This window comes from Hevea brasiliensis, chromosome 14, assembly GCF_030052815.1.
Source record: "Hevea brasiliensis isolate MT/VB/25A 57/8 chromosome 14, ASM3005281v1, whole genome shotgun sequence".
In the NCBI taxonomy this organism is placed as follows: Eukaryota; Viridiplantae; Streptophyta; class Magnoliopsida; order Malpighiales; family Euphorbiaceae; genus Hevea; species Hevea brasiliensis.
Genome location: NC_079506.1, coordinates 15,993,812 through 16,018,513, shown reverse-complemented (window position 1 = coordinate 16,018,513; position 24,702 = coordinate 15,993,812). Strand labels below are relative to the sequence as shown.

Genomic DNA, 24,702 nt, shown 5'->3' with positions numbered 1-24,702 from the left:
GCACTGTTTTAGGAAGGGGACACAGTAACAGCATTGTGGGTGCTGGAGATTTATTTTTCCTGTGGTGCATGAAGGAGAGAAAACAAGTAAGCACAGTCCATTTCCTAGCTACTCATTGGCATTAAATTGTCACAAAGCATACCAAAGGTAGTATAGTTTTTAGAGGATATATAACTGCCATAGTAAACTCATTTAGCTTTGATGCTAGTCTATATAAGCTGCTGCCAGTTTCTGGTGAATCATATATAGACAGCATAATGTTGCTACACATGGATGTTTGTGAGAAAGTAGGACATACCTATGCTTTGTTACAGCAGCATCCTGAAGCCAGTGGTACTGCAGACCCCACTACCTTTGCACCAGCAGAACCCCAAACAACCACTGCCCCGCAGTTTTCCGCAGATATTTTGTCCCTCTTAAGATCCTTGGAATCCAAAATAGCAAGTTTCACTGTCCAACCATCTGTTCCCTCACCTGATACCATAGATATCCTTGCTACCTTGAAGAGCTTAGAAGTCAAAATTGATACCATGGGTCAGCAGCAGGTCAACCAAAAGAAGAAGCTAGAAAAGAAACTTAAAAAGATATTTTCATCTCTTAAAAAGAAACAGAAGCAGCAACAACTTCAAATGCTGGAGTTCTACAACAAATTGGCCCAATCTTATAACAATTTATATCATTGGGGCCAAGACATGCTTCAAGAAATGAAAGACCTCACAGAGAATTTGGAAACTGCTTCTGAAGCTTCAGATCACAATGAACCTACTGCAGGACCTGTAGCAGACCCTGATACAGCAACCAAGCCTTGACAGCAGAGTTTAAATAGTAGCAGTAGTTTAATACTAGTTTATTTTAGTTTCTGTTTTAGGTTTATTTTGTAATCTGTTTATTTTAATCTTCAAACCTTAGTAATAGTTGTAATACTTTGGTAATTAGTTTTTATGATTATATTTGCACTTCTTTCATTTAGTTTACTTTACTTTATTTTATCTTCTGCTATGGACATAGTTATTCTGTGGCTGCTTTTTGGTTTAATTCTTGATTTAACTGTTAGATCTTATTTCTTTACACTTTTTCATCTTCTTACACATTATTTTTGCACTTTATCTTTTCTTCAATCCTAATTTTGTTGACATTGATGAGTTGCACAATTTTCTTTGAGCCGCATCTGTTTCACATCATTTGGAGGGAACAGCTTATCCTTTTACTATTTATGCTTATGGTTTGTTGCCAATGCTTATGCTTTCGCTTTAACCTGCGCAACAGGTTAAGCAACATCTTAAGCAGTGTAAATTCATACATTTAGGATACTTTTTCTCATTTTTCTCTCTAAAGCTTCATTGTTAATATCATTTTGAGCTAATTTTGGAATTCTTGAGCTTATATTGATTTAATCCCCAATTGTATATATTTCATTAATTGATTAGTTCACACATTTTGCCCATCTTTGCATTCATTTTAGACATTGAGGACAATGTTTCATTTGAGTTTGGGGGATGAGGGCAAAATTCTTGCAAAATTTTTTAAATTTTTTTTTTTTAAATTTTCATTCATTCATTTATTGCATTACATTCATCCATACATAGATAATCCATACACTTATACATATATCACACACATGTCTATACTCATATACATACATTTGCATATAGTTTTCATATAGATTACACTTAGTTTTAATTTGATTTATACATTCATTTTAGGATAATAAATTTCTGCCTTACCCTTAGAGGATTGAGAGTTGCTTTGAAGAGCAATTAAGCTTACTTTTAGAAGGGTTTGATGGATTGAAAGTTCTAGATAGGTGCAAAGTTATTAGATTCTTGCTTTAGTTTATATCTTCTTAGCCAAGGGCCACCCAATCAATTGCATTGACTTTGAGTGCTGAGAGAAAACTCTAGGGTGAGAAGTAGCTAATTGATGTCTCACCAATCCTAGAACAATCTTTCTAAACCTTTCAAGGCGAAATCATAGCATGCACTTGAAAAAGAAATGATCTAGGCATTCTTTGAATTTTAAACCCATATTTTAGCCTTAGCCGACCTCACTTAAAAATTTCCCTTTGGAACCAATTTGAGCCTACATTTATCCCTCTTATTCCTTTGGAACCCACATTAATGCCTAGCCATAAACCCAAACACTTACCTACCCTCCATGAGAATAATTCTTTGAGTGATAGATACACTTCAAAAAAAAAAAAAAAAAAAAAGCTAGCAAATTCAATTATGGTATGTAAAGTAATTCACCACCCAAGTACACAAAGAAATGAGTTTGGGGGTAAATTGAAAGGGACAATTATAATTCAAAGTCAATGTTATTTATGTAGTCCCTGTAAAAGCTTCAAAATTATATGATAGCATTGGTGAATAGTTGTAAAGTTCCTTCCCCCATTTGATTCAAAAAAAAAAAAAAATTTGTGTCTTGATCTTTTAATAATTTAATCATTCTCATATTTTGTTACCTTTATCCTTTCCTTGTTAGCCACATTATCACCCCCTTGGCCCCATTACAACCCTTTAAAGTCCTTTTGATCTTTTGATGATGTTTTGCTACATTAGTGGAGATTGGAATAGGAGAATTGCCTATGGGGTTGTGATATCATTAATCCATTCATTTCCTTCCATTATTATTTGAGACACTTTAGTTTATGGATTACCCTATAGTCTATTTAGGCATGATTATTCTTTGTGATTAATTGGTTTGGGCTTGATGATATGGATAATTGACCCAAGGCTAAGCAATGATAACTTTGGTAAGGATTGAATTCTTTGTACCTTGAAAGTGGGTAGTATGGTGTGTTGGTGGCTAAAAGTGTTTGGATAAGTAATTTTCATAAATTTAAGGTAAGGTACCTCAAATTGTATTAATTGTTTTGAATTTGCTTGAGGACAAGCAAAGATTTGAGTTTGGGGGAATTTGTTATACTCATTTCATATAGGCATTTTAGGGTAGTTTTGTATCCATTTTGCCATTATATTTTAGTGTATTTTATGTTTTTAGCTTTATTTTATCTTATTTGTTAACTTTAGATACTTTATATTTGATTTTCGTAATTTTGTTGTTTTTGATAGGATTTTGTAGCAAATCGAAGATCAATGAGTGCATTAGGAAGTGATTTGAAGAAATTTGGAGTCCTTTGAGCATAGAGGAAAGTTGAAGAAATCAAGCCTTGAAAGAGCAAGTTAGCCGAAATTTACTTGAGACTTTGCTTAAGATCCTGCTTAGGGTAAAGCGGCAGTGCTTAAGGTGCAGCACAAGTCAAGTATGAGCAGAAAAGTCTATTTTACTCTAAGTCTGCCGAGATTTGCTGAGAGTCTGCTTAACCTTAAGCAGACAGTGCGACCAGAAGCTGAAATTTGCTAAGAAGCTGCTTAGGGTTAAGCCGAACCCTAAGCAGACTGCCCAGAACATGAAAAATGCTGCTGACTTGGATAATTTTACACCTCATTTCCTATCCACTCCTTGGCTCTTATTTACTTTTAGGGCAGCTTTTTGGGACGATATAAATTCATCATTTCCTAATTTTTGCCACAAGAGGAAAGGGAGGAAAAACAAAAAGGAAAGAAAATTTAATAGAGAGAGAGAGAGGAGACGCCATTTTTTCTTGGGGAGGAGCTGCTGCACCAGTTTTGAAGCTCCAGAAACCAGAGATTTTGGTTCTTCTACCTAGGTTTTTCTATTTTAGTCCTCTTATCATGTTTTTCTTTACTTTTCCATCAATCTTTCTTGTAAATACCATCATGAGTGAGTAAACTCTTTAGATTTCAGAGTTGGGAAATATGTTTTAGATTAATTTGTGGATTTGGACTGGGTATTTCCTTATTTTACATAAATATGAGTTTTGATTCTTTCCTTGTGTGCTTAATTTACTCACCTAATGTTGGTAGCCATTGGGTATTGTGTTAATCTTTGATTGAAGGACCGAAAGGTGAAAGTCATTGATAGATAATCAAGAATAGGAACTTAAAATCACTTAGATTAGAAATAAACTAGGATTTTAAGAGGGATTAATGATTGGTTACAAAACTTAATGGGTTTTAGAGTAATCAAATAACATACGAAAGTAGGTTTGGTTATTTTAGAACACACTTTGATTTGCTTGAAAAAGAAATCAAAGGAATTTAGAATTAATCACCTTCAAACTCTATTTTTCCCTAAAAATTGGAATGCCCAAGACAAATCCCAATTAATTTATGCATAAACCCCCAATTCTGGAGTCACTTTTAACATAATTAGACTTTCATTTAAATTACCCATTATTAATTTAGTTTAATTGCAAACTAGATTTAGAATTTATTTGCTTGCTCTTTACATATTCCAATTAGATTAATCAATTTACTTCGCTCATTTACATTTACCAATCATTCATTAATTATTAGCCCAAATAATCGCTTCATTCATAGTTTGGTACTCAAACGGCAAATCCTCGTGGGAACGATACTTGATTCATCACTTTATTACTTGAGACGACCCGTATACTTGCGGATTCACCACACCAAAAACATAAGACGCATATATCCAAGGTAGCTTTGTACATAAACCATGTGAAACTACAAATACAATGCCTGCTGAACTAAATATTAAAATCAATATTTATACTGTACATGATATCAAATTTAACAAATTCATTGCCAGTAGATAATACTCAATCGGCAAGATAGTTGTGTAAGCTAGAGAAAGAAAAATGGTAGTAACTCGGGATTTTTCTTTTCAATAACAAAGTGGTACAGATTGTGGATATATACTCGCGGTCATGAACTGCCTGATAATCTTTTAATTCCATTCGCTGAGATGCTTTTGCTTTCTGTCTTCTCATCTGGACAATTCTTCTATGCTGTGCATGTCAGAAAATTCATCAATCGATTTCAGCTTTTCAAGGATGAGCCTTTCTTGCTTGGTATCTATGGTATTATATGTAGTTAAGATTAAAAAATGATTCATTTCAAGCCCGTTCAGGCTATGCAGATGACATGATTATGCATGCTGACAGTGAAATGGACTAGCAATTCTTATTCTTAATTGTTAAGAGTACTTGTTTTACTATGCAGCTAGAACCACATAAAATCTGCCTTGTAAAAGGCAAATGAGGAGCATCTTTATCGTAGACAAACAGTTGCTCAAGTTATGAAATAAAATTAATTTTATAAAAAACATTATTTTGAGATAAGCATTACATAAGAATCTTTACCAAAGTTTTGAGCTGAGCATCTAGGCAAAGCGAAGTCTCAATTCTGGCAAATATAGCAGCTCATCAAAACGACAGACCTAACCCATGATGATGGCAAAACTGCTGTTTGAGCAAAAGGCCATACCATAACCAATTCATGCCCAATCGTGCTCAGTAGACCAGCCCAAGTATTTTATATTTGCATGAGCATGTATTTATGACAGATTCCCACATGAATGTTTGAATACCAGTCATTGAATGCAGTGTGCAAGTATGTAGATGGTTATAAATGTGCTGAAAATAGTATAGGATACATTCCTGATCAGGGTTTTCTGTGAAATTGGAGTGCAGGGCATTCCCAACGCTGTCCACAATGGCTGAAGTCGTCATGGATGATTCAATGCATAAAATTGCCATGATAGCATCTAACCTACTGACCTCATTTCTGAACATAAGTCTTGCATGTGCTGCAATACGGATTGTGTCAAATTCCCAAGGAACTAACATAGATAATCAATACAAACATAACACACCTTGAGCAAGGCGTATCAAACTTTCCAGCATGCGAACAGTTGTCCCTGCTGCAATTCAAATTGGCATATAAGCACATAGTGAGAGAGAGAGAGAGAGAGAGAGAGAGAGAAACAGTGTTTTAGCCAAAAAGGACTTTAATGTAAAAGAACCTGCATTATCAGTCCCAGATCTTCTTTGAAGTTGATAATAACTTGAGATAACCTTTTCAGCCTCCTTTGTGAGTGTTGGTCTGAAGTACCCTTTAACGAAATGAATATACCTGCACAATATCTAAGGAAGCTGATGAATGCTCAGACAAAATTACGTGGCTAAGGATTAATAGGTTCCATAACAAAAAAAAAAAAAAAAAAAAAATTGCAGATCTTTGAATTTGATTGTGCTGGGAGCATCAGAAACAGAAAGACTACTTTTATAATTTCAAATACAAGACCAGGCTTTTTTTTTTTTTTGAAAATTTAAAAAAGACTATTCCCAATACGAGAAATATACTGACACCCACAATCCAAATGGATTGGAAAGAATGTGAGCTAAAAAACCAATGCATCTTTGTTGTGACGTGAAGATAGCAAGCAAGAGAAACAATTGATCTGATACCAATCGTATAAATACAAATGCATCCTAAAGCCTAGAACACTAAGACAACTTAAGAACATGACCTTCCTGTTGACCCTCCCTCTGACACACTTGGCCCACATGACCATGCTAATATTCAGAAGTCAAGAAAAATTATTTTTGCTACGATAGATCCATTTCAGATCATTTATTTGCAAACAAACATTTCAAAGCCCTCTTTAAGAGATCAGCCATTCAGCAATAAGCAAATGGTCATTGAACCAAAGTAACAAATTTACCTACGAAGCATAGCTAATGTCCAAATGTTTGCTAAATCATCATTGTGATCGCCTTTGTCTGATTCTTCCTGAAAATTGGTTTCACAAAAAAGTCAGGTTTTAGATCATGCAACTGCTTCATGAGACAGCAGCAAATCATTTCAACAACATTATTATGGCACATTACATCAGCAAGAATGTGAGATGACACAACTGCATCCCATTCAGGATTCTTTGTATCCAAGAGAACCAGAACTATATCAAATCTGCTTAATAATGGACCCGAGAGTGCAGTATTGACAGATAGAGCTACAATTGGTTAAGAATTGACAAATACAATTATCTGTGCATGAGCATAGACCAATCAACTGATGATTTCAAGAGAGAGAGAGAGAAAGAGAGAACAAAGAGCGAAAATATAAATTTACGAAAATTACTATGTCTCACATCAACCTCCTATGCCGAAAAGAGCAAGAAGGAAGACTAGAGTTTTACACCAACAGGTAAGAGTAAATTGCATTTAGCGACTATAAATGGCTTACATAAATAAACTAAAGAATTTAATGAATGAAAGTGATACTTTGATCTGGATCATATTGTCCTTTGGGATTTGTTGCACCAAAGACAATTGTCCTAGTACTGAGAGTTGTTACAAGACCAGCCTGGAAAACAAGGAAAGAAACAAATGTTATCAGTAATTCTGCTAAGGCCAAGCACACAATGGAAAATTGTGTAAATTATCAAGGATGATATACGGAGAAATGGAATTTGCAAGAATAGATATACCACATAAGAAACAACGTGAATATACAATATACTTTTTTTTATTCATTTAAAGCATACATCTCTTTCTGGCATATAATTTAAGTTGCCTTTTCTTATCCATTTTTTTCTTTCTTCTTGCTCCCTTCTGTCCTTCGTGTGTTTTTGAGCCACTTCAATTCAGCATCATGTTTAGATGGTGCTTAAGGGTTCATGTATCTAAGAGATATGAGATGTCACGTAAGCATACTTTCAGCTCCCAAGCTTCCAATGGCATCAAGTAGTTATTGACTGGTTATTAGTGCATCCAAAATTCTCTGAGGAGTACTACATGAAAGGGATGCACATAAAGTATCACTTTTGAAATTGAGAAATTAGCCAAATGAAGCCATTTACAAACCCAATACTAAGGATATTGCAAATCAAATTATGCACTGGCCAAACAGCTTCATATTATAAGCTTATGAAAACTCTAAGTAAAATTAGGAATTTAATAATCATATTAAAAATAAAAATTAATTAAAATAGATTAATGAAATTTATATAAATTCAGAAAAAGGTAAAAATTAATAAGATGACAAATAGAAAAGTCTATGATTTTTTAGTAATTTTGTGTAGCCCCTATTCGTACTTTTATATATATTATAGATAGATAACATGCAGGGAAAAATCCAATAAGATTCCATACAATATATAAGACATTTAAGAAGAACTTATAAATAGATGGGCAACCTTGCCAACACTTATGGTTTGCTGCTCCATTGCTTCATGTATTGTTGCCCTGTCGTGTTCTCTCATACTGCCAAACAAAATTTAATTTACCTTGACATTAAACACTAATAAGGAAAAGAAATGGAGAAGAAGAATCAACAAATATCATAGTTGACCAGTGCGAATCTTTATTATGGGAACTTTTAACCAAAGTACCATATAAAGAGAAAGATTTTGCTCCAATAATCAAGTGTCCATGTGTGTGACAACATCATCAATATAATTGGACCAAATATAACAAGATTTCATAAATTTTTCTACTTCCTATCACAATAAGATGGAGCAATTTGACAATGCTTCCCTAAGCATACAGATAACATCTAGATTGTCTTGATTAAGAAGAGGGCAGAAGGATAAACAATCCAACAGCTACAACTAATTATTGGTAATTGGAGGCAAGAAACACCTCCAAGAGTTGATGTACATAGAACATAAGTAAAGTCACTCAATACAAAATTCGTATTTGCTGAGAAAAAGGTGGCAATGGTGATGTTGACGATGGCTGTGAGCCAATACTTGCATAGGAGGTCAAAGTTTAACATTGGTAACAACTAATGAATAGTAGTTTTTGCACCAACATTTGAAGAGAGTACCTATCAAATTCATCAATGCAACAAAGGCCACCGTCAGCAAGAACAAGGGCCCCGGCTTCTAACATCCATTCTCCTATTCAGATGACAAATACAATTAGTCCTTTGATCAACATATTGCATTATTTTCATACAAGTTGCAAGAAAGACTCATGTATGAAAAGCAAAGTTCCTCTAGTGGATATATAAGATACTAGTTAATGGCTGAGATCAACTAAAAAGTAGTGCACACAGAGCACATAAAACTATTTTAGGTGACAAATTAGCTTTAACAACTTTTTGGCTGACATAATAGCTCTTGAAAAATATCAAAAATATGATAGGCATAAATTTTTATAAGAATTAAATAGTGCTTACATGTATATTAACCTTTGATAATGTGGAAAAAAACCGTTATGAAGTTAAGCTACCTAGTTTTTCAGTTACAGCATCCTTCTACTCCCATGTTTCTAAAGGAGAATTAAGCAATATAATGAACATTCTATTGAATGGTTAAGAAAATAACATGAAGAGAACTGGACTAGAGAAGGGGTGATTCTGTAGAGTGACTACAAAAAGATGATAGGAAATTAAAATTTCATTAGCACTAAATCGAACCCTCATTAGATTTATATCATCCATCATCCATGCGCTGTATAGCAAAAATTTTCAATAAATGGGTGAGCAAATAATGGAGATCTCTATAAAATTAAGTGTTATCTAAAGCCAAAAAGTTGTTTAATCCATGCAAACAATTTAGAAACAAGAATGTGCTAAAATTTTTTTACCACAATTCTCACAAAACAGACCCCTATCATATAGAAGCTACCCCATGTACATTATGTCAAGAATTCAACATATCAGCAAAGCTGCAGAAGAAGTGGAAGATCAATGGATAAACAAACCTGCTAACACTCTAGTCAAAGTTTATACCTATTATTTAGCTCAAGGCAATAGGAATTACCTCCATCCTTCACAGCAGTAAATGTTAATCCAGCACTAGTGCTCCCCAACCCAGTAGTGATGACAGATCGGTTGCTTAATTTTGCAGCAAATTTTAAGAATTGAGACTTGCCGGTACCTGTGAAATTTATATCATTCTTCCCACACATAATTATTTATTTTATACGCATATATCAACATAACTAATAAATTTATTAGAATATTAGTATTATGACAATGTATTAATTGGACAAATGTAATTAGAATCGGACATTATTGACTAAATTTATTATTTAATATCTAACTAAATAATTTAATAGTAATTGGCTAATAAACGAAATGAACAAACTATTTGAATATTGACTTTACAAGTGTATTGGATTAGATTTGTTAATGTCATTAAAAAAAAAAAAAGCTAATAAATGAACTAACATTCACTAACATCAATGATCTGATGTTTCTTTTAATTTTCACTTGCTGATTGTTTGGACGATAATAAGTGATATTGTAACACCCCTCACCCGACTACAGTGTAACCGAGCAAAGTGTGCTACATTAGGTGCCGGAGCACCCTATCTTATCTTACTTTATTCCTTTCATAATTTGATCTCATTATATTTTAATATTAATTATTTTTCGTCGGAGAAACCAGCGCAGTTTCCCCTATTTTATTACCAGTTGACGTATTTTACTATTTACCTGTTTGAAAATTTCAATAATATTTCCAAAATAAAATCTTATCCATGCTAATCATAATTATCTCATCAATCATTCTCATAATTTTCTCATATTTCAAATCTCATCCATACATTTCAATTTCATAATCATTTCCATACATTTCCATTCATACTCAATTCATATGTAAACATTCTCAAATTCAATGAGCAAAATTTTCAAATTTCTTTAATTTACATAATTTACAAAATAATTATAAAATTTCATAATTTACATGATGTATAAACTAATTACATATGAAAGAGCTAATTTATTAATTTACATCACATTTATATTAATTACCTATTCCTAATCTACATTATAATGCAATATCTAGCATTTTATACAAAATACAAAATATGATCTATATGGGCCCTATCTACATGCATTGCTGAGGAGGTGACAACCTTGAATACTCCAGCCACTTCTGCAGATCTGGACTCCAAAAATCTTAGTCAAAGTACCTGCGCGAGGGAACAAATCCATCGCGCTAAGCATTGCTGCTTAGTGGTGCAATAATATAACAAGAAAATAAAATATACAAATAAAGAAAGAAAGAAGCATAATTTGAATATTTAAGAATCAATTTAATTTAATACAATGTGTCTAATATTAATTATCTTTTGTTCTCATTTGTTTCGCTTTGGAAGCGTTTAATTCCAAAATTCACAGTGATAATGTACAACATACAGAATTAATAAAAATACTCAGATTATATTTATATGGCAATAGAAGGTACATTTAAAATATTTAGTTAAGTTATACCTATTTTTGCAACTCTTTTGACATTTTACTTAACAATTTTTATGTGGTTTGGATCATTTCATAATTCTAACTAATTCTTTGAAGTCTTATTAACTCATTTATTTGATTTCTAATATTTTTAATCACTAATAGTCTTAATTTATTTCAATAAATTACACTGCCCAAGTAACCTACGACAGGCTGACTAAACTGGATAACGGGTCATTGGCACTGGACACCGCGGTGCCTCGGGCCGTCATACCATGAGACGCAGAACGTCAGCCACGTATGCAGTCAGTATAGCTAAAAAGCCATGATAACCCATAATAGGGTATAAAAGCCATGAATATTGGCATAAAGCCATGAATACGGGCATAAAGCCATGAATACAGGCATAAAGCCTTTCGCAGTACTGCTAAAATAATACCCTATTGGCATGCCAAACTATCCAATCTGACACACATGTCTAGGCAATACAAAGGCACATAATATCATTAAATATTAATATATTGTGTTTTATGAGTTTATTATTTCATGATAAATTTCAATTATAATTCATACATTCATCTGATCATTTATATGATCACAATTCACATCAATTATCCTTTTATATCATTGTGCTCAAAATACTTCTCCTCTCTACAATAATGAGAACTAATGTCTCATTCATACATTAATATGGTTCATTTATTCATTCATTATGTTATTCATATTGATCACAATTCTAAACAATGGTTCACATGTTCCATTGTGTTCAAAACATTTTTCCTTTCTCATTTATACATTCAAGAATCTACTTATGTAATTACAAATTTTATATTTCAAGTTGAGTTACTAATATTTTATGAATTCCATTTGTGATGGGCATATAAGCCCTAACTATCTATTCACATCAATTAGGTGACTTATTTTTCATGTTTCAAGTAATCCATAAACATTTCATGGATTTCAAATTTATGGCCTTAATTCCTTTTTAACAATTTTGACTAGGATGCATAGTCTACATTTGTCATACAATTCTAAGCGTTTAAGCTTAGAATTGGTTCTAGGTTTTCATCTTAATTTACTAATCATTTAGATTACTATTCACCTTACTAGTCAACCAAAATGTTGACTTTTTCATACTTAGTAGATATATTAATTCTAATTACACCAAGATCCCACATTTTGAGTTTTACATTTGCTAGTATTAATTGCCAATTGCAATTTAAAGTCCCCTAGATGCATTTCTAATTTCAAATTTTGAATTTCAAGTTTTGGTGTCACTATTCACCTCATTGGTCAACAAAAATATTGACTTTTGGATAGAAAATAGGTACATTGGTTTTAGCACCCCCAATGTACCACATTTTACATTTAAAACTTGTTGGAATTAACCACCAAATCCATTTTCAAACCTAAAACCAAAAGAGCAGAATTTTCAGTTTTTGTGACCCAATTTTACTGTTCCATTGGGTTCTATTACAGTGGGAATTTGAGGAAATGGTAAACATGAAAGTTGTTCCTTATTTTGTCTAGTTGAATTTCATTTTTTGAATCACTCCATTTGGGGTTTTGTAGCTCCAGATATGGTCTAAAAACCACAGCTGGCCGGATTTCAATTCTGCAGAATTTACCAAATCTACAGTACCATGAACAGTGACATCCACTGCCATTTGGGTTAGGTTCTGGTCATAATTTGGGGTAGGTTTCTTCATGAAAGTTGTTTGTCTATGTCTTAACTTCTTGCTGTAAAAATGTCAGGTCAATTGACCATTTCTACAGTGAGTTATGGCTAAATGAATGTTCATTTGGTCATTTCTGCAGGTGCTATTGCAAGGTATCCGGATTAGGGCCAACTTTTGGTCCACTTGCTTTGGTCTTTTGGGCATGGTTTCTTCAGCAAAAATGTGCCATTATAAGCCTAGTTTCATGTCCAATTGGCCAAACACCAATTGAACCTACACAGCCAAAGTTATGGCTGTCCAAGTGGGCTGGAATCACAGCCACCCTTGCTGCTGTCCCTAGGCAGCCTACCATTCCACTTTGCCATGCTATATTTCAGTCCAAATTATGGTCAACTTACCTCAAATGGTCACTAATTAACCATTAAAATGTTCATTCACCATTACCTAAGTAAGGTCCAAGTTTCTCTCCAAAACCCTAACCCTAATTGACCAAGCCTCCAATTCATGCATCCCACTCCTAATTTGCTATACTAATCATATAATTTATAAGAGGGGCAGTAATATGTCACTTTAAACCAAAGATTTCTCCTAACCCTAACTCATGTCAAGGCTGCCAAAACTTCATGGAATATAACCATGCTTCATTAATTCAATTTTTGTCAAATTTTTAACTTAACTTAGCTCAAAGTCATGATTAGAAAGATGTAAAAGCAAAGGTTATGGCACTAACCTCTTTGGTGATTTTCTAAGCTTGTTCACACCTCACTTTCTTCCACTTTCTCTTTTTCTAATTGCTGCCCAAGTCTTGCTCTAATGGTAAGGGAAATTTTTAGTGAAGGGAGGACAAGGTTTTGAGGTTGTTTGAGGTGGTTTGAAGTGGGAAATGAAGCTTAAGGGAGCTTTAATGGTGGAACCTCTTCTCTCTCTCTCTCTCAACGTTTTTTAGGCTGCCCAAAGGTTGAAGATGCAGATTGGTTTTTCAAATTTTTGGTCACTTTTATCTCTTTTAATGAGTTTAACAAATTGTGATTGGTGGATAGGTTTTTAATGACATCATATGATGTCATTATTAGGTATTTTCTTTCATTTTCTTTTCTTTTCATCTCTATTCATTTTCAATTTAATTTTTAGTAATGTTTATTCACATTTTGTGTCATAATAATTATTTACTTAACTGGACAAGTCGGCCAAAAATCGTCTCTGAAGGCGAAATGACCAAAATGCCCTCCGTTTGGCTTAACGGGTCAAAATTGTCTGTACCGATTGAAAAATTTTCCTAAATATTTTCTTGGCATTCTAATACCACAGGAACCTCAATGACCCTTCTCTGGAGTCCCAAAAATTATTTTATGAATTTTCTCTCAGGTCTAGGCTCCTAGTTGCGAAGACCGCAACTTCCCACTGGGTTACCCATCTCTAGGGCACCGGCTCGTTTAACTTAGTTGTATTTTATTTCTAAAATTTTTACTAAATTTTTCTTATTAATATTTGAGTTATTTATGGTTCCTCACTTTAGTTTAATTATTTTTCCAGACGTTCTAGCTGTCCAGACCGTCACCGGTCACAGGAACAGTAGAATATGCAGAATTGTTACAGTGAGGGTGTTACAATTCTTCCCCTCTAATTTAAATTTCGTCCTCGAAATTTACTGGGTGTTTTGGTTTATGAGATAATTCTTTTACCTTTCTATTGCTCCCTCTGTCTACTTCTTTTATATATATGGTACTATTTAGTCTTTTCGAATCTATCATTATACACTTAGACATATCATAAAAGAAATATTTTACCTCAAATTCACATATGGGGCTTCTTACTCCTCTCCGGCTTGGGTGACATTTGGAAGTGGTGTTACTATTGTACTTGGTCCTTCCACGACCTGCATGCAGGTCCGTGGTAAATTCCTCTTAGGACAATCTTTGACGATGGTCTATGGCCCCACATCTATAACAGGCTCAGTCAATCCCCTACATTCACCTTTATGCCACTTGTTACAATGACCACATTTTCTTGCTAGTCCCGACGCACTCACTACTAGTGTTTTGGTTGATCTCTTACAGGTATAGGCACAGTCTGGATCTCCTACTTTGATCAAATGTCTGACTTAATTGTTCTCTCAGCCTCTTATTACTAGACTGTCCAAATTTCCTCTTTTGCTGATCACCTCTCCTCTTCTGTTCCTCTTCATGAACACAGCTAATATATTTCTTTCTGAACTCTATCAGAAAGAATTCCCAAGTTACGTCGGCTGGTTGCACTCCCTTGGTTACAACATCCCACCACCGATATGCAGCTTCTTGTAACAATGAAACTGCACACTCCAAACTCTGTTCTGGTGTGCAATGGAGCTGCTGCAGAACTCTTTTAGTCCTTTCTAACCAATACTCAGCAGTTGAAGAATCGTCTTCCTTTCTACCATTGAAATCTACAGCTCCATATTTCCTAATTTTTCCTAGAGGTGATTACCGCTGAAGCGGTGGTGGAATAACCCCAGTCATCTGTCCGAAGAATTCAGTCATCTGCTCAAACAAGGCCTGTTGGGGTTGTACAGGCACCTCTTGCACTGGTGGAGCAGGATTTCCCCGATTTCCAATATCACTCCCAGTCGAGATACGGCTTACTACTTCTTCTTCTATTGCCCTCTGCGATTCTGAGTCTATACCTTAACCTAAAATAACCACGAAAATAGATCTGCATTAGTGTCACCTCGACTCATGTGAATGCAATGCATGTCATGCACACAATCTTATTTTATCTATCTATGCCTAGGAACGCCTAAACCGCGCTCTGATACCAATAAATGTAACACCCCTCACCCGACTACAGTGTAGCTGAGCAAAGTGTGCTACATTCGATGCTGGAGCACCCTATCTTATCTTACTTTATTCCTTTCATAATTTGATCTCATTATATTTTAATATTAATTATTTTTCGTCGGAGAAACCAGCGGAGTTTCCCCTATTTTATTACCAGTTGACGTATTTTACTATTTACCTATTTGAAAATTTCAATAATATTTCCAAAATAAAATCTTATCCATGCTAATCATAATTATCTCATCAATCATTCTCATAATTTTCTCATATTTCAAATCTCATCCATACATTTCAATTTCATAATCATTTCCATACATTTCCATTCATACTCAATTCATATGTAAACATTCTCAAATTCAATGAGCAAAATTTTCAAATTTCCTTAATTTACATAATTTACAAAATAATTACAAAATTTCATAATTTACATGATGTATAAACTAATTACATATGAAAGAGCTAATTTATTAATTTACATCACATTTATATTAATTACCTATTCCTAATCTACATTATAATGCAATATCTAGCATTTTATACAAAATACAAAATATGATCTATATGGGCCCTATCTACATGCATTGCTGAGGAGGTGACAACCTTGAATACTCCAGCCACTTCTGCAGATCTGGACTCCAAAAATCTTAGTCAAAGTACCTGCGCGAGGGAACAAATCCATCGCGCTAAGCATTGCTGCTTAGTGGTGCAATAATATAACAAGAAAATAAAATATACAAATAAAGAAAGAAAGAAGCATAATTTGAATATTTAAGAATCAATTTAATTTAATACAATGTGTCTAATATTAATTATCTTTTGTTCTCATTTGTTTCGCTTTGGAAGCGTTTAATTCCAAAATTCACAGTGATAATGTACAACATACAGAATTAATAAAAATACTCAGATTATATTTATATGGCAATAGAAGGTACATTTAAAATATTTAGTTAAGTTATACCTATTTTTGCAACTCTTTTGTCATTTTACTTAACAATTTTTATGTGGTTTGGATCATTTCATAATTCTAACTAATTCTTTGAAGTCTTATTAACTCATTTATTTGATTTCTAATATTTTTAATTACTAATAGTCTTAATTTATTTCAATAAATTACACTGCCCAAGTAACCTACGACAGGCTGACTAAACTAGATAACGGGTCGTTGGCACTGGACACCGCGGTGCCTCGGGCCGTCATACCATGGGACGCAGAACGTCAACCACGTATGCAGTCAGTATGGCTAAAAAGCCATGATAACCCATAATGGGGCATAAAAGCCATGAATGTTGGCATAAAGCCATGAATACGGGCATAAAGCCATGAATACAGGCATAAAGCCTTTCGCAGTACTGCTAAAATAATACCTTATTGGCATGCCAAACTATCCAATCTGACACACATGTCTAGGCAATACAAGGGCACATAATATCATTAAATATTAATATATTGTGTTTTATGAGTTTATTATTTCATGATAAATTTCAATTATAATTCATACATTCATCTGATCATTTATATGATCACAATTCACATCAATTATCCTTTTATATCATTGTGCTCAAAATACTTCTCCTCTCTACAATAATGAGAACTAATGTCTCATTCATACATTAATATGGTTCATTTATTCATTCATTATGTTATTCATATTGATCACAATTCTAAACAATGGTTCACATGTTCCATTGTATTCAAAACATTTTTCCTTTCTCATTTATACATTCAAGAATCTACTTATGTAATTACAAATTTTATATTTCAAGTTGAGTTACTAATATTTTATGAATTCCATTTGTGATGGGCATATAAGCCCTAACTATCTATTCACATCAATTAGGTGACTTATTTTTCATGTTTCAAGTAATCCATAAACATTTCATGGATTTCAAATTTATGGCCTTAATTCCTTTTTAACAATTTTGACTAGGATGCATAGTCTACATTTGTCATACAATTCTAAGCGTTTAAGCTTAGAATTGGTTCTAGGTTTTCATCTTAATTTACTAATCATTTAGATTACTATTCACCTTACTAGTCAACCAAAATGTTGACTTTTTCATACTTAGTGGATATATTAATTCTAATTACACCAAGATCCCACATTTTGAGTTTTACATTTGCTAGTATTAATTGCCAATTGCAATTTAAAGTCCCCTAGATGCATTTCTAATTTCAAATTTTGAATTTCAAGTTTTGGTGTCACTATTCACCTCATTGGTCAATAAAAATATTGACTTTTGGATAGAAAATAGGTACATTGGCTTTCGCACCACCAATGTACCACATTTTATATTTAAAACTTGTTGGAATTAACCACCAAATCCATTTTCAAACCTAAAACCAAAAGAGCATAATTTTCAGTTTTTGTGACCCAATTTTACTGTTCCATTGGGTCCTATTGCAGTGGGAATTTGAAGAAATGGTAAACATGAAAGTTGTTCCTTATTTTGTCTAGTTGAATTTCATTTTTTGAATCACTCCATTTGGAGTTTTGTAGCTCCAGATATGGTCCAAAAACCACAGCTGGCCGGATTTCAATTCTGCAGAATTTACCAAATCTACAGTACCATGAACAGTGACTGCCACTGCCATTTGGGTTAGGTTATGGTCATAATTTGGGGTAGGTTTCTTCATGAAAGTTGTTTGTCTATGTCTTAACTTCTTGCTGTAAAAATTTCAGGTCAATTGACCATTTCTACAGTGAGTTATGGCCAAATGAATGTTCATTTGGTCATTTCTGCAGGTGCTGTTGCTGGGTATCCGGATTAGGGCCAACTTTTGGTCCACTTGTTTTGGTCTTTTGGGCATTGTTTCTTCAGCAAAAATGTGCCATTATAAGCCTAGTTTCATGTCCAATTGGCCAAACACCAATTGAACCTACACAGCCAAAGTTATGGCTGTCCAAGTGGGCTAGAATCACAGCCACCCTTGTTGCTGTCCCTAGGCAGCCTATCATTCCACTTTGCCATGCTATATTTCAGTCCAAATTATGATCAACTTACCTCAAATGGTCACTAATTGACCATTAAAATGTTCATTCACCATTACCTAAGCAAGGTCCAAGTTTCTCTCCAAAACCCTAATCCTAATTGACCAAGCCTCCAATTCATGCATCCCACTCCTAATTTGCTATACTAATCATATAATTTATAAGAGGGGCAGCAATATGTCACTTTAAACCAAAGATTTCTCCTAACCCTAACTCATGTCAAGGCTGCCAAAACTTCATGGAATATAACCATGCTTCATTAATTCAATTTTTGTCAAATTTTTAACTTAACTTAGCTCAAATTCATGATTAGAAAGATGTAAAAGCAAAGGTTATGGCACTAACCTCTTTGGTGATTTTCTAAGCTTGTTCACACCTCACTTTCTTCCACTTTCTCTTCTTCTAATTGCTGCCCAAGTCTTGCTCTAGTGGTAAGGGAAATTTTTAGTGAAGGGAGGACAAGGTTTTGAGGTGGTTTGAAGTGGGAAATGAAGCTTAAGGGAGCTTTAATGGTGGAACCTCTTCTCTCTCTCTCTCTCTCAACGTTTTTTAGGCTGCCCAAAGGTTGAAGATGCAGATTGGTTTTTCAAATTTTTGGTCACTTTTATCTCTTTTAATGAGTTTAACAAATTGTGATTGGTGGATAGGTTTTTAATGACATCATATGATGTCATTATTAGGTATTTTCTTTCATTTTCTTTTCTTTTCATCTCTATTCATTTTCAATTTAATTTTTAGTAATGTTTATTCACATTTTGTGTCATAATAATTATTTACTTAACTGGACAAGTCGGCCAAAAATCGTCTCTGAAGGCGAAATGACCAAAATGCCCTCCGTTTGGCTTAACGGGTCAAAATTGTCTGTACCGATTGAAAAATTTTCCTAAATATTTTCTTGGCATTCTAATACCACAGGAACCTCAATGACCCTTCTCTGGAGTCCCAAAAATTATTTTATGAATTTTCTCTCAGGTCTAGGCTCCTAGTTGCCAAGACCGCAACTTCCCACTAGGTTACCCATCGCTAGGGCACCGGCTCGTTTAACTTAGTTGTATTTTATTTCTAAAATTTTTACTAAATTTTTCTTATTAATATTTGAGTTATTTATGGTTCCTCACTTTAGTTTAATTATTTTTCCAGACGTTCTAGCTGTCCGGACCGTCACCGGTCACAGGAACAGTAGAATATGCAGAATTGTTACAGTGAGGGTGTTACAGATATTGCTTGTGTTTCATGCAGAGATGCTCTTGGTATACCGAGTGTTGTAGCTGCAATGATTGCCTTATCAATATTACTTTTGTTGGGAGTGCTTGATTGGGATGACTGCTTACCTGGATGTCTGGTTGTGTGGCCAAGATCCTTCAATCTCTCTCTTTGAGCTGGCCAGCTGCATTTGGTGTTCTTCAGGCATCTTACTTCTTCATTCACTATCTATTCGCTAGTCAAACTGGTCATGTGGGAGCTCTGTACTCTGCATTTATTGCCATGCACTTGGCAGCTGGAGTGCCTGGTGTGTTGGCAGCACTGGCTTTAGCTTACAATACAAATCTTTTTGGTGCTCTTACACACTACAGCAGTGGTCAGGCTGCTGTATAATATGGAGGTCTGTCCTCTTTCTTGCAAATATTATATTTTTATCAACTCATTTGACTGTCTTGTTATTATGATTATTTCATATGGTAAAACCAATTGATGTCCAAATTTTCACTCTTCAAATGTTCATTGAGGTTTAAGTTTCCTTTTCACCTCAATTGGTTGACAAGGGTTTGAAGGAAATGTGAAATTTCATAATGACATTGATTCAGCCTAAATGGTTTAAAGATGTGCATTGTTTGTTTTTTTTCGTTTATGTCATTGAATAGAAACAAAATGTTGTCTTTTGTTGAATCATTTGTTTTGGTAATTTATGTACTTCTATTTTCTTCTTATGATGCGTGGTTGTGTGTTGATTGATGACATTAAATTGTTCTTGTTTAACAGCTGGGTATGTAGACCTTCCTGATGTATTCAAGATGGGCTTTGTAATGGCCCTGGTTAATGCTATCATCTGGGGAGCGGTTGGAACTGCCTGGTGGAAATTTTTGGGCCTCTACTAATCTCAACTTTACTTGTAAGTAACTGCTTAAATTTCATGTCGCATGATGTCCTGTTTTAGGGAACATTTGAGCTAAATTTAGTTGAGAGAGGAATTTTTATTTTTTATTTTACCTTTTATTATTCTTAACTGTGTTAGCTTGTAGTAACACTAACGCAGGAATGGCTTTTTGAATTGAAAAATCATATTGAATAAACAGTTATACTTCGCTGTGTTTAATATTGTGCGCAAGTTTGACTCTCAGGCTGCTGCAATACCTTCTCTGTTTTAAATTTAACAAGATAAGCAAAGACAACAGTTTGCAGCTTCTTTGCTTCTTTCTCTGCGGCCAAGGAACATGTATGATTTGATTTTAAGGAAACTGACACAGCTAAAAGAAACTCAAGTTCAAGGTATGAACCACTGGATTTAAAAAAGAAAAAAATCAATCACTTGTGCATATTTCACCTACTACTACACTACAGGATTCAGGAATTTGTAAGAGGGGCATCCAGTTTACATCTGGACAGGTTTGGAAGTAATTTATGGATTTTAAAAGACCAGCTGCTTTGAGTTTGATGTTCAACTTCGTTTGCCTGGTTCAATTTCTTGGTGTCAATTGAATTTATCTGGTGATTCTGAATCTTATGCACAATACGTAAAAATTGTCCAAATTTCTGTTCATATACAAATCAATCTGCAAGTTTGAAGTGTTGCTTATCCAGCCCTCAAATTTTCGGTATATTTGGATGTTTGTGCGTCTAAAATGATTGAAAATTTAAATTTATTTCTCTAGTGAACATAAAAGTTCCAATATGATATTTAATGAAATTCACGTATGATATTTAAGAAGCAAGTGAAACATCTACCCCCAAATGATCCTTCAAAATCATATCCGCCGCGCCATTCATTATTCTTTTCTTCTTCAGGATTAAGTAATTGCTTCCATGAATATTTGAATAATACATTCACTAATTTTAATTTAAACAAAGTCTTAAATTTAATTTTTAAATTAAAAAAGAATATTTACATAATTCTACTTCCTACCAGGTTCACTCACCTTTTTTTTTTGAAGGCACTTCTATAGAATGTTAATTAAGACCAGATATAAGAACTTCTCACAATAGATTAAGACCAGATATAAGAACTTCTCACAATAGATTCATTTTCACAATATAATTTCACGGGCTCTAGTCATTTGGATGATCTATCTTATTCTTTGAAGATTTTGACAAATCTTTAAAGATTTACCTATGCTAACTTGAACCTTTTCTTACCTCCAGCATAAAAATCTACTTGTACTAGTAGTTCTTTCTGCCACTGAAAACACCCAGCCTGACATGAAGGAGATTGCGACAGAGAGGACAAAGCCGGTAGCAATTCCTATTTCAAATGGCAAACCAACAATTTTCATTTCTTCTTTGCTAGGAGACTGAACAGGAGCTTGTACTGGTCTACAGGAAACATAATCTCCGCCACATAGATTTTTGTTACCCTGGAAGCTTGAATAAGGAAAGGTCATGAATTGGCCACCTGCTGGGATTTCTCCAGAAAGTTGATTGTATGCCACATTGAACTTGGATAAAAAGTTGAGCTTTACCAATGAAGTAGGAATTTCTCCAGATAGTTTGTTATGGGACAAATCCAAAGCTTCCAAGTTCGACATTCCTGATAGATCAGCCGGAATTGGCCCTGACAAACCATTGTTGTTTAGTCCTAAAACGTGAAGTCCTTTCAGTCTCCCAAAACTTGGCAAGATTGGTCCTGTCAGCTTGTTGAAACTTAGATCCATAGTTGGTGGAAGGCTCCAAATTTTTGTATACTGCAAACCAGTGCCCTGTTCTCGGTACTTAAAGAGAGGGATACCGGGGGCGATTTCTTCTGGTGGGATGACCGTATTGGTGACCAGGGTTTGTAGTTCTGCCAAGCTTTTTGGTATGTTGCCAGTAAAAGAATTGTTTGATAAATCCAAGTAAAAGAGACTCTTGAAATTGCCTAGCCAGAGTGGGATAGATCCACCCAAGAGATTCCAAGACAGATCCAACAACTGCAGCGATTTGCAATTTGTCAACCATAGTGGAATTGAACCTCTCAGCTGACAAAACGGAATGACAAGGGCCTTGACATTTCTGAACTGCAAATTGACATCTCCAGGCATTTCTTCATCTTGAAAATTGATGCCAAGGATTAGCGTAGTTAAGTTTTTGCAATGTTGTAGTATCTCAAGAGCTCTTGAGATATTTGATATGCTGGTGTTTGAGAGTGAAAGGAACGTCAGGGCCTGGAGATTCTTGAAGTTGTAAGGAACCTCTCCCCCGAGTTTGTTTTTACCAAGATTCAAAATACTCAAGCTGTGGCAAGACGAGAAGGTTTCAGGGATTGGACCATGGAAATTATTAGAACCAAGATTCAGGGAAATTAGATGAATCATTGCAGAACAATTGATATTGATGGGACCATCAAGGGTGTTGTTGTGCAAATCAAGAATTTTAAGGGATGGGGAATTTACCAATGACTCGGGCATGTGGCCATTGAATTTATTTGTGAAGGCAGAGAATTTCTCAAGCTTTCCAAGATTCCCAAAAATATCAGGAAGATTTCCAGAAAACCTATTGGAGGAAATATCCAACTCCACAAGATTAGAAAGGTTACCTAATCTAGCATCCAGTGGTCCAGAAAATTGATTGCCTTCAAGGTGCAACGCGCGAAGGTCTTTCAGTTGCAAGAGGCCCCCAGGAAAACTTCCTGAGAGACTATTGACATTGAGAGAGAGATTCTGCAGAGAAGTACATCTTCCAAAAGTGGTCGAAACTTCACCAGTGAATTTGTTACTTGCCAGGTTGAGAACTTGAATATGGGGTGAGGTTTCACAAAGTGTTGCATTGACAGTACCATTCAAGTAATTCTTTGACAAGTCGATAAACCTGATTGAGCGCATATCATCATGTAGTGGAATTGACCCGACAAAATAATTGTTGCTCAGGTCAAGAATTTCAAGATTCTGCAGACTGAACAATTTAGTTGTAAGGGTACCATGGAGTAAATTATGGGAGAGGTTCAAAATTCTGAGTTGATCCAAAACTGCCAAGGACTCGCAGATTGTTCCTGTGAGTCTCTTGTTCCCAAGTTCTAGCCCAATGACTCTTTTACTTGAAACACTGGAATTATTGCAAGTGACACCATCCCAAGTACAGCAATCAGCAGAAGAGCTATTCCAGCTATCTGGTTTTGATTTTAAACAAGAGTAGAGATCGTTGAGAGCTATCCTGTCATTTGAATTGCATGCCATCCTGGTCTGGAAGTGGATGCAGAGTGCTATAAGAATGGAGAAAAAATATAAGCTTGAGAATTCCATTCTGGGACCAAGAAACTCAGGAGAGAGAGTATAATTTTCCGGAGAAAATAATTTATGATGATTTTCTTTCTCTAGGTATGTGGGAACTTCCGTGGTCCATCAAATTTAAGGAAGATAAAGTCATTTTTTATAAATTATTTTGTTCATAATTATTTACTGTTTAGAGAATGTTAAAAAGTATTAATTATATATATATTTTTAAATTCTTAAATTATTTGCACGTTTTTCTAAAATCTATTTTAATATATTTTTCTTAATTAAGTGAGATAAAGAGTAATTTAATTAAATTAAAAAATATTTTATTATAATTTGTATAATTTAATTATTTTTTAATCCCTATATTAAAAATCTTGATAACATATAAAAGTAAATGAATAGGGTATTAACGGTTAAAAGATGAATGATTAAATAATAAATATTAATAATAAAAAAATTTAAAATATTTTATTAAAAAAAATAACAGAAATTAATAGACAAGTATCCATTTGGTTTGGTAAGCGTGGTCCAACCAATAATATTTGATGTCATTTAGAAAGAAAGCCTACAAATATAACCCTAGACTTTACAAGAATCCCTAAAAAATATTTCATTAAGACTACATTTCTTTCGCGAGCAATATTTTTTGTATTTTCTAGTATTTAGAATATTTAAGAAAATAAATTAATAAAAAATATTTTTTAATTAAAAAAAATTAAATTATTTTTAAGAAAAATAACATTTTCTCTTAAAAAAACAATTGTTTTCTATTTTATAAACTTTGACAATTTTATT

At 34.0% G+C, this 24,702-nt stretch overlaps 2 protein-coding genes and 1 pseudogene across 2 annotated transcripts; 1 reads left to right on the top strand and 2 right to left on the bottom strand.

Moving 5' to 3' along the window:
- Positions 1–4,685: 4,685 nt before the first annotated feature.
- Positions 4,686–8,726, bottom strand: LOC131173156 (probable DNA helicase MCM9). Its single transcript, XM_058135056.1, has 8 exons — positions 8,658–8,726; positions 8,026–8,092; positions 7,112–7,193; positions 6,719–6,840; positions 6,553–6,620; positions 5,701–5,960; positions 5,482–5,634; positions 4,686–4,901 (listed from the first exon to the last, which is right to left on the bottom strand). Exons 1-6 carry the CDS (start codon positions 8,720–8,722, stop codon positions 5,756–5,758), a joined length of 609 nt encoding a protein of 202 aa, XP_057991039.1. The 5' UTR covers positions 8,723–8,726; the 3' UTR covers positions 4,686–4,901; positions 5,482–5,634; positions 5,701–5,755.
- Positions 8,727–14,500: 5,774 nt separating this feature from the next.
- LOC131172801 (dicarboxylate transporter 2.1, chloroplastic-like) lies at positions 14,501–22,002 on the top strand (annotated as a pseudogene).
- LOC110667597 (phytosulfokine receptor 1-like) lies at positions 21,807–24,017 on the bottom strand. The gene has a single exon (XM_021828491.2). It carries the CDS (start codon positions 23,929–23,931, stop codon positions 21,850–21,852), a length of 2,082 nt encoding a protein of 693 aa, XP_021684183.2. The 5' UTR covers positions 23,932–24,017; the 3' UTR covers positions 21,807–21,849.
- Positions 24,018–24,702: the final 685 nt, after the last annotated feature.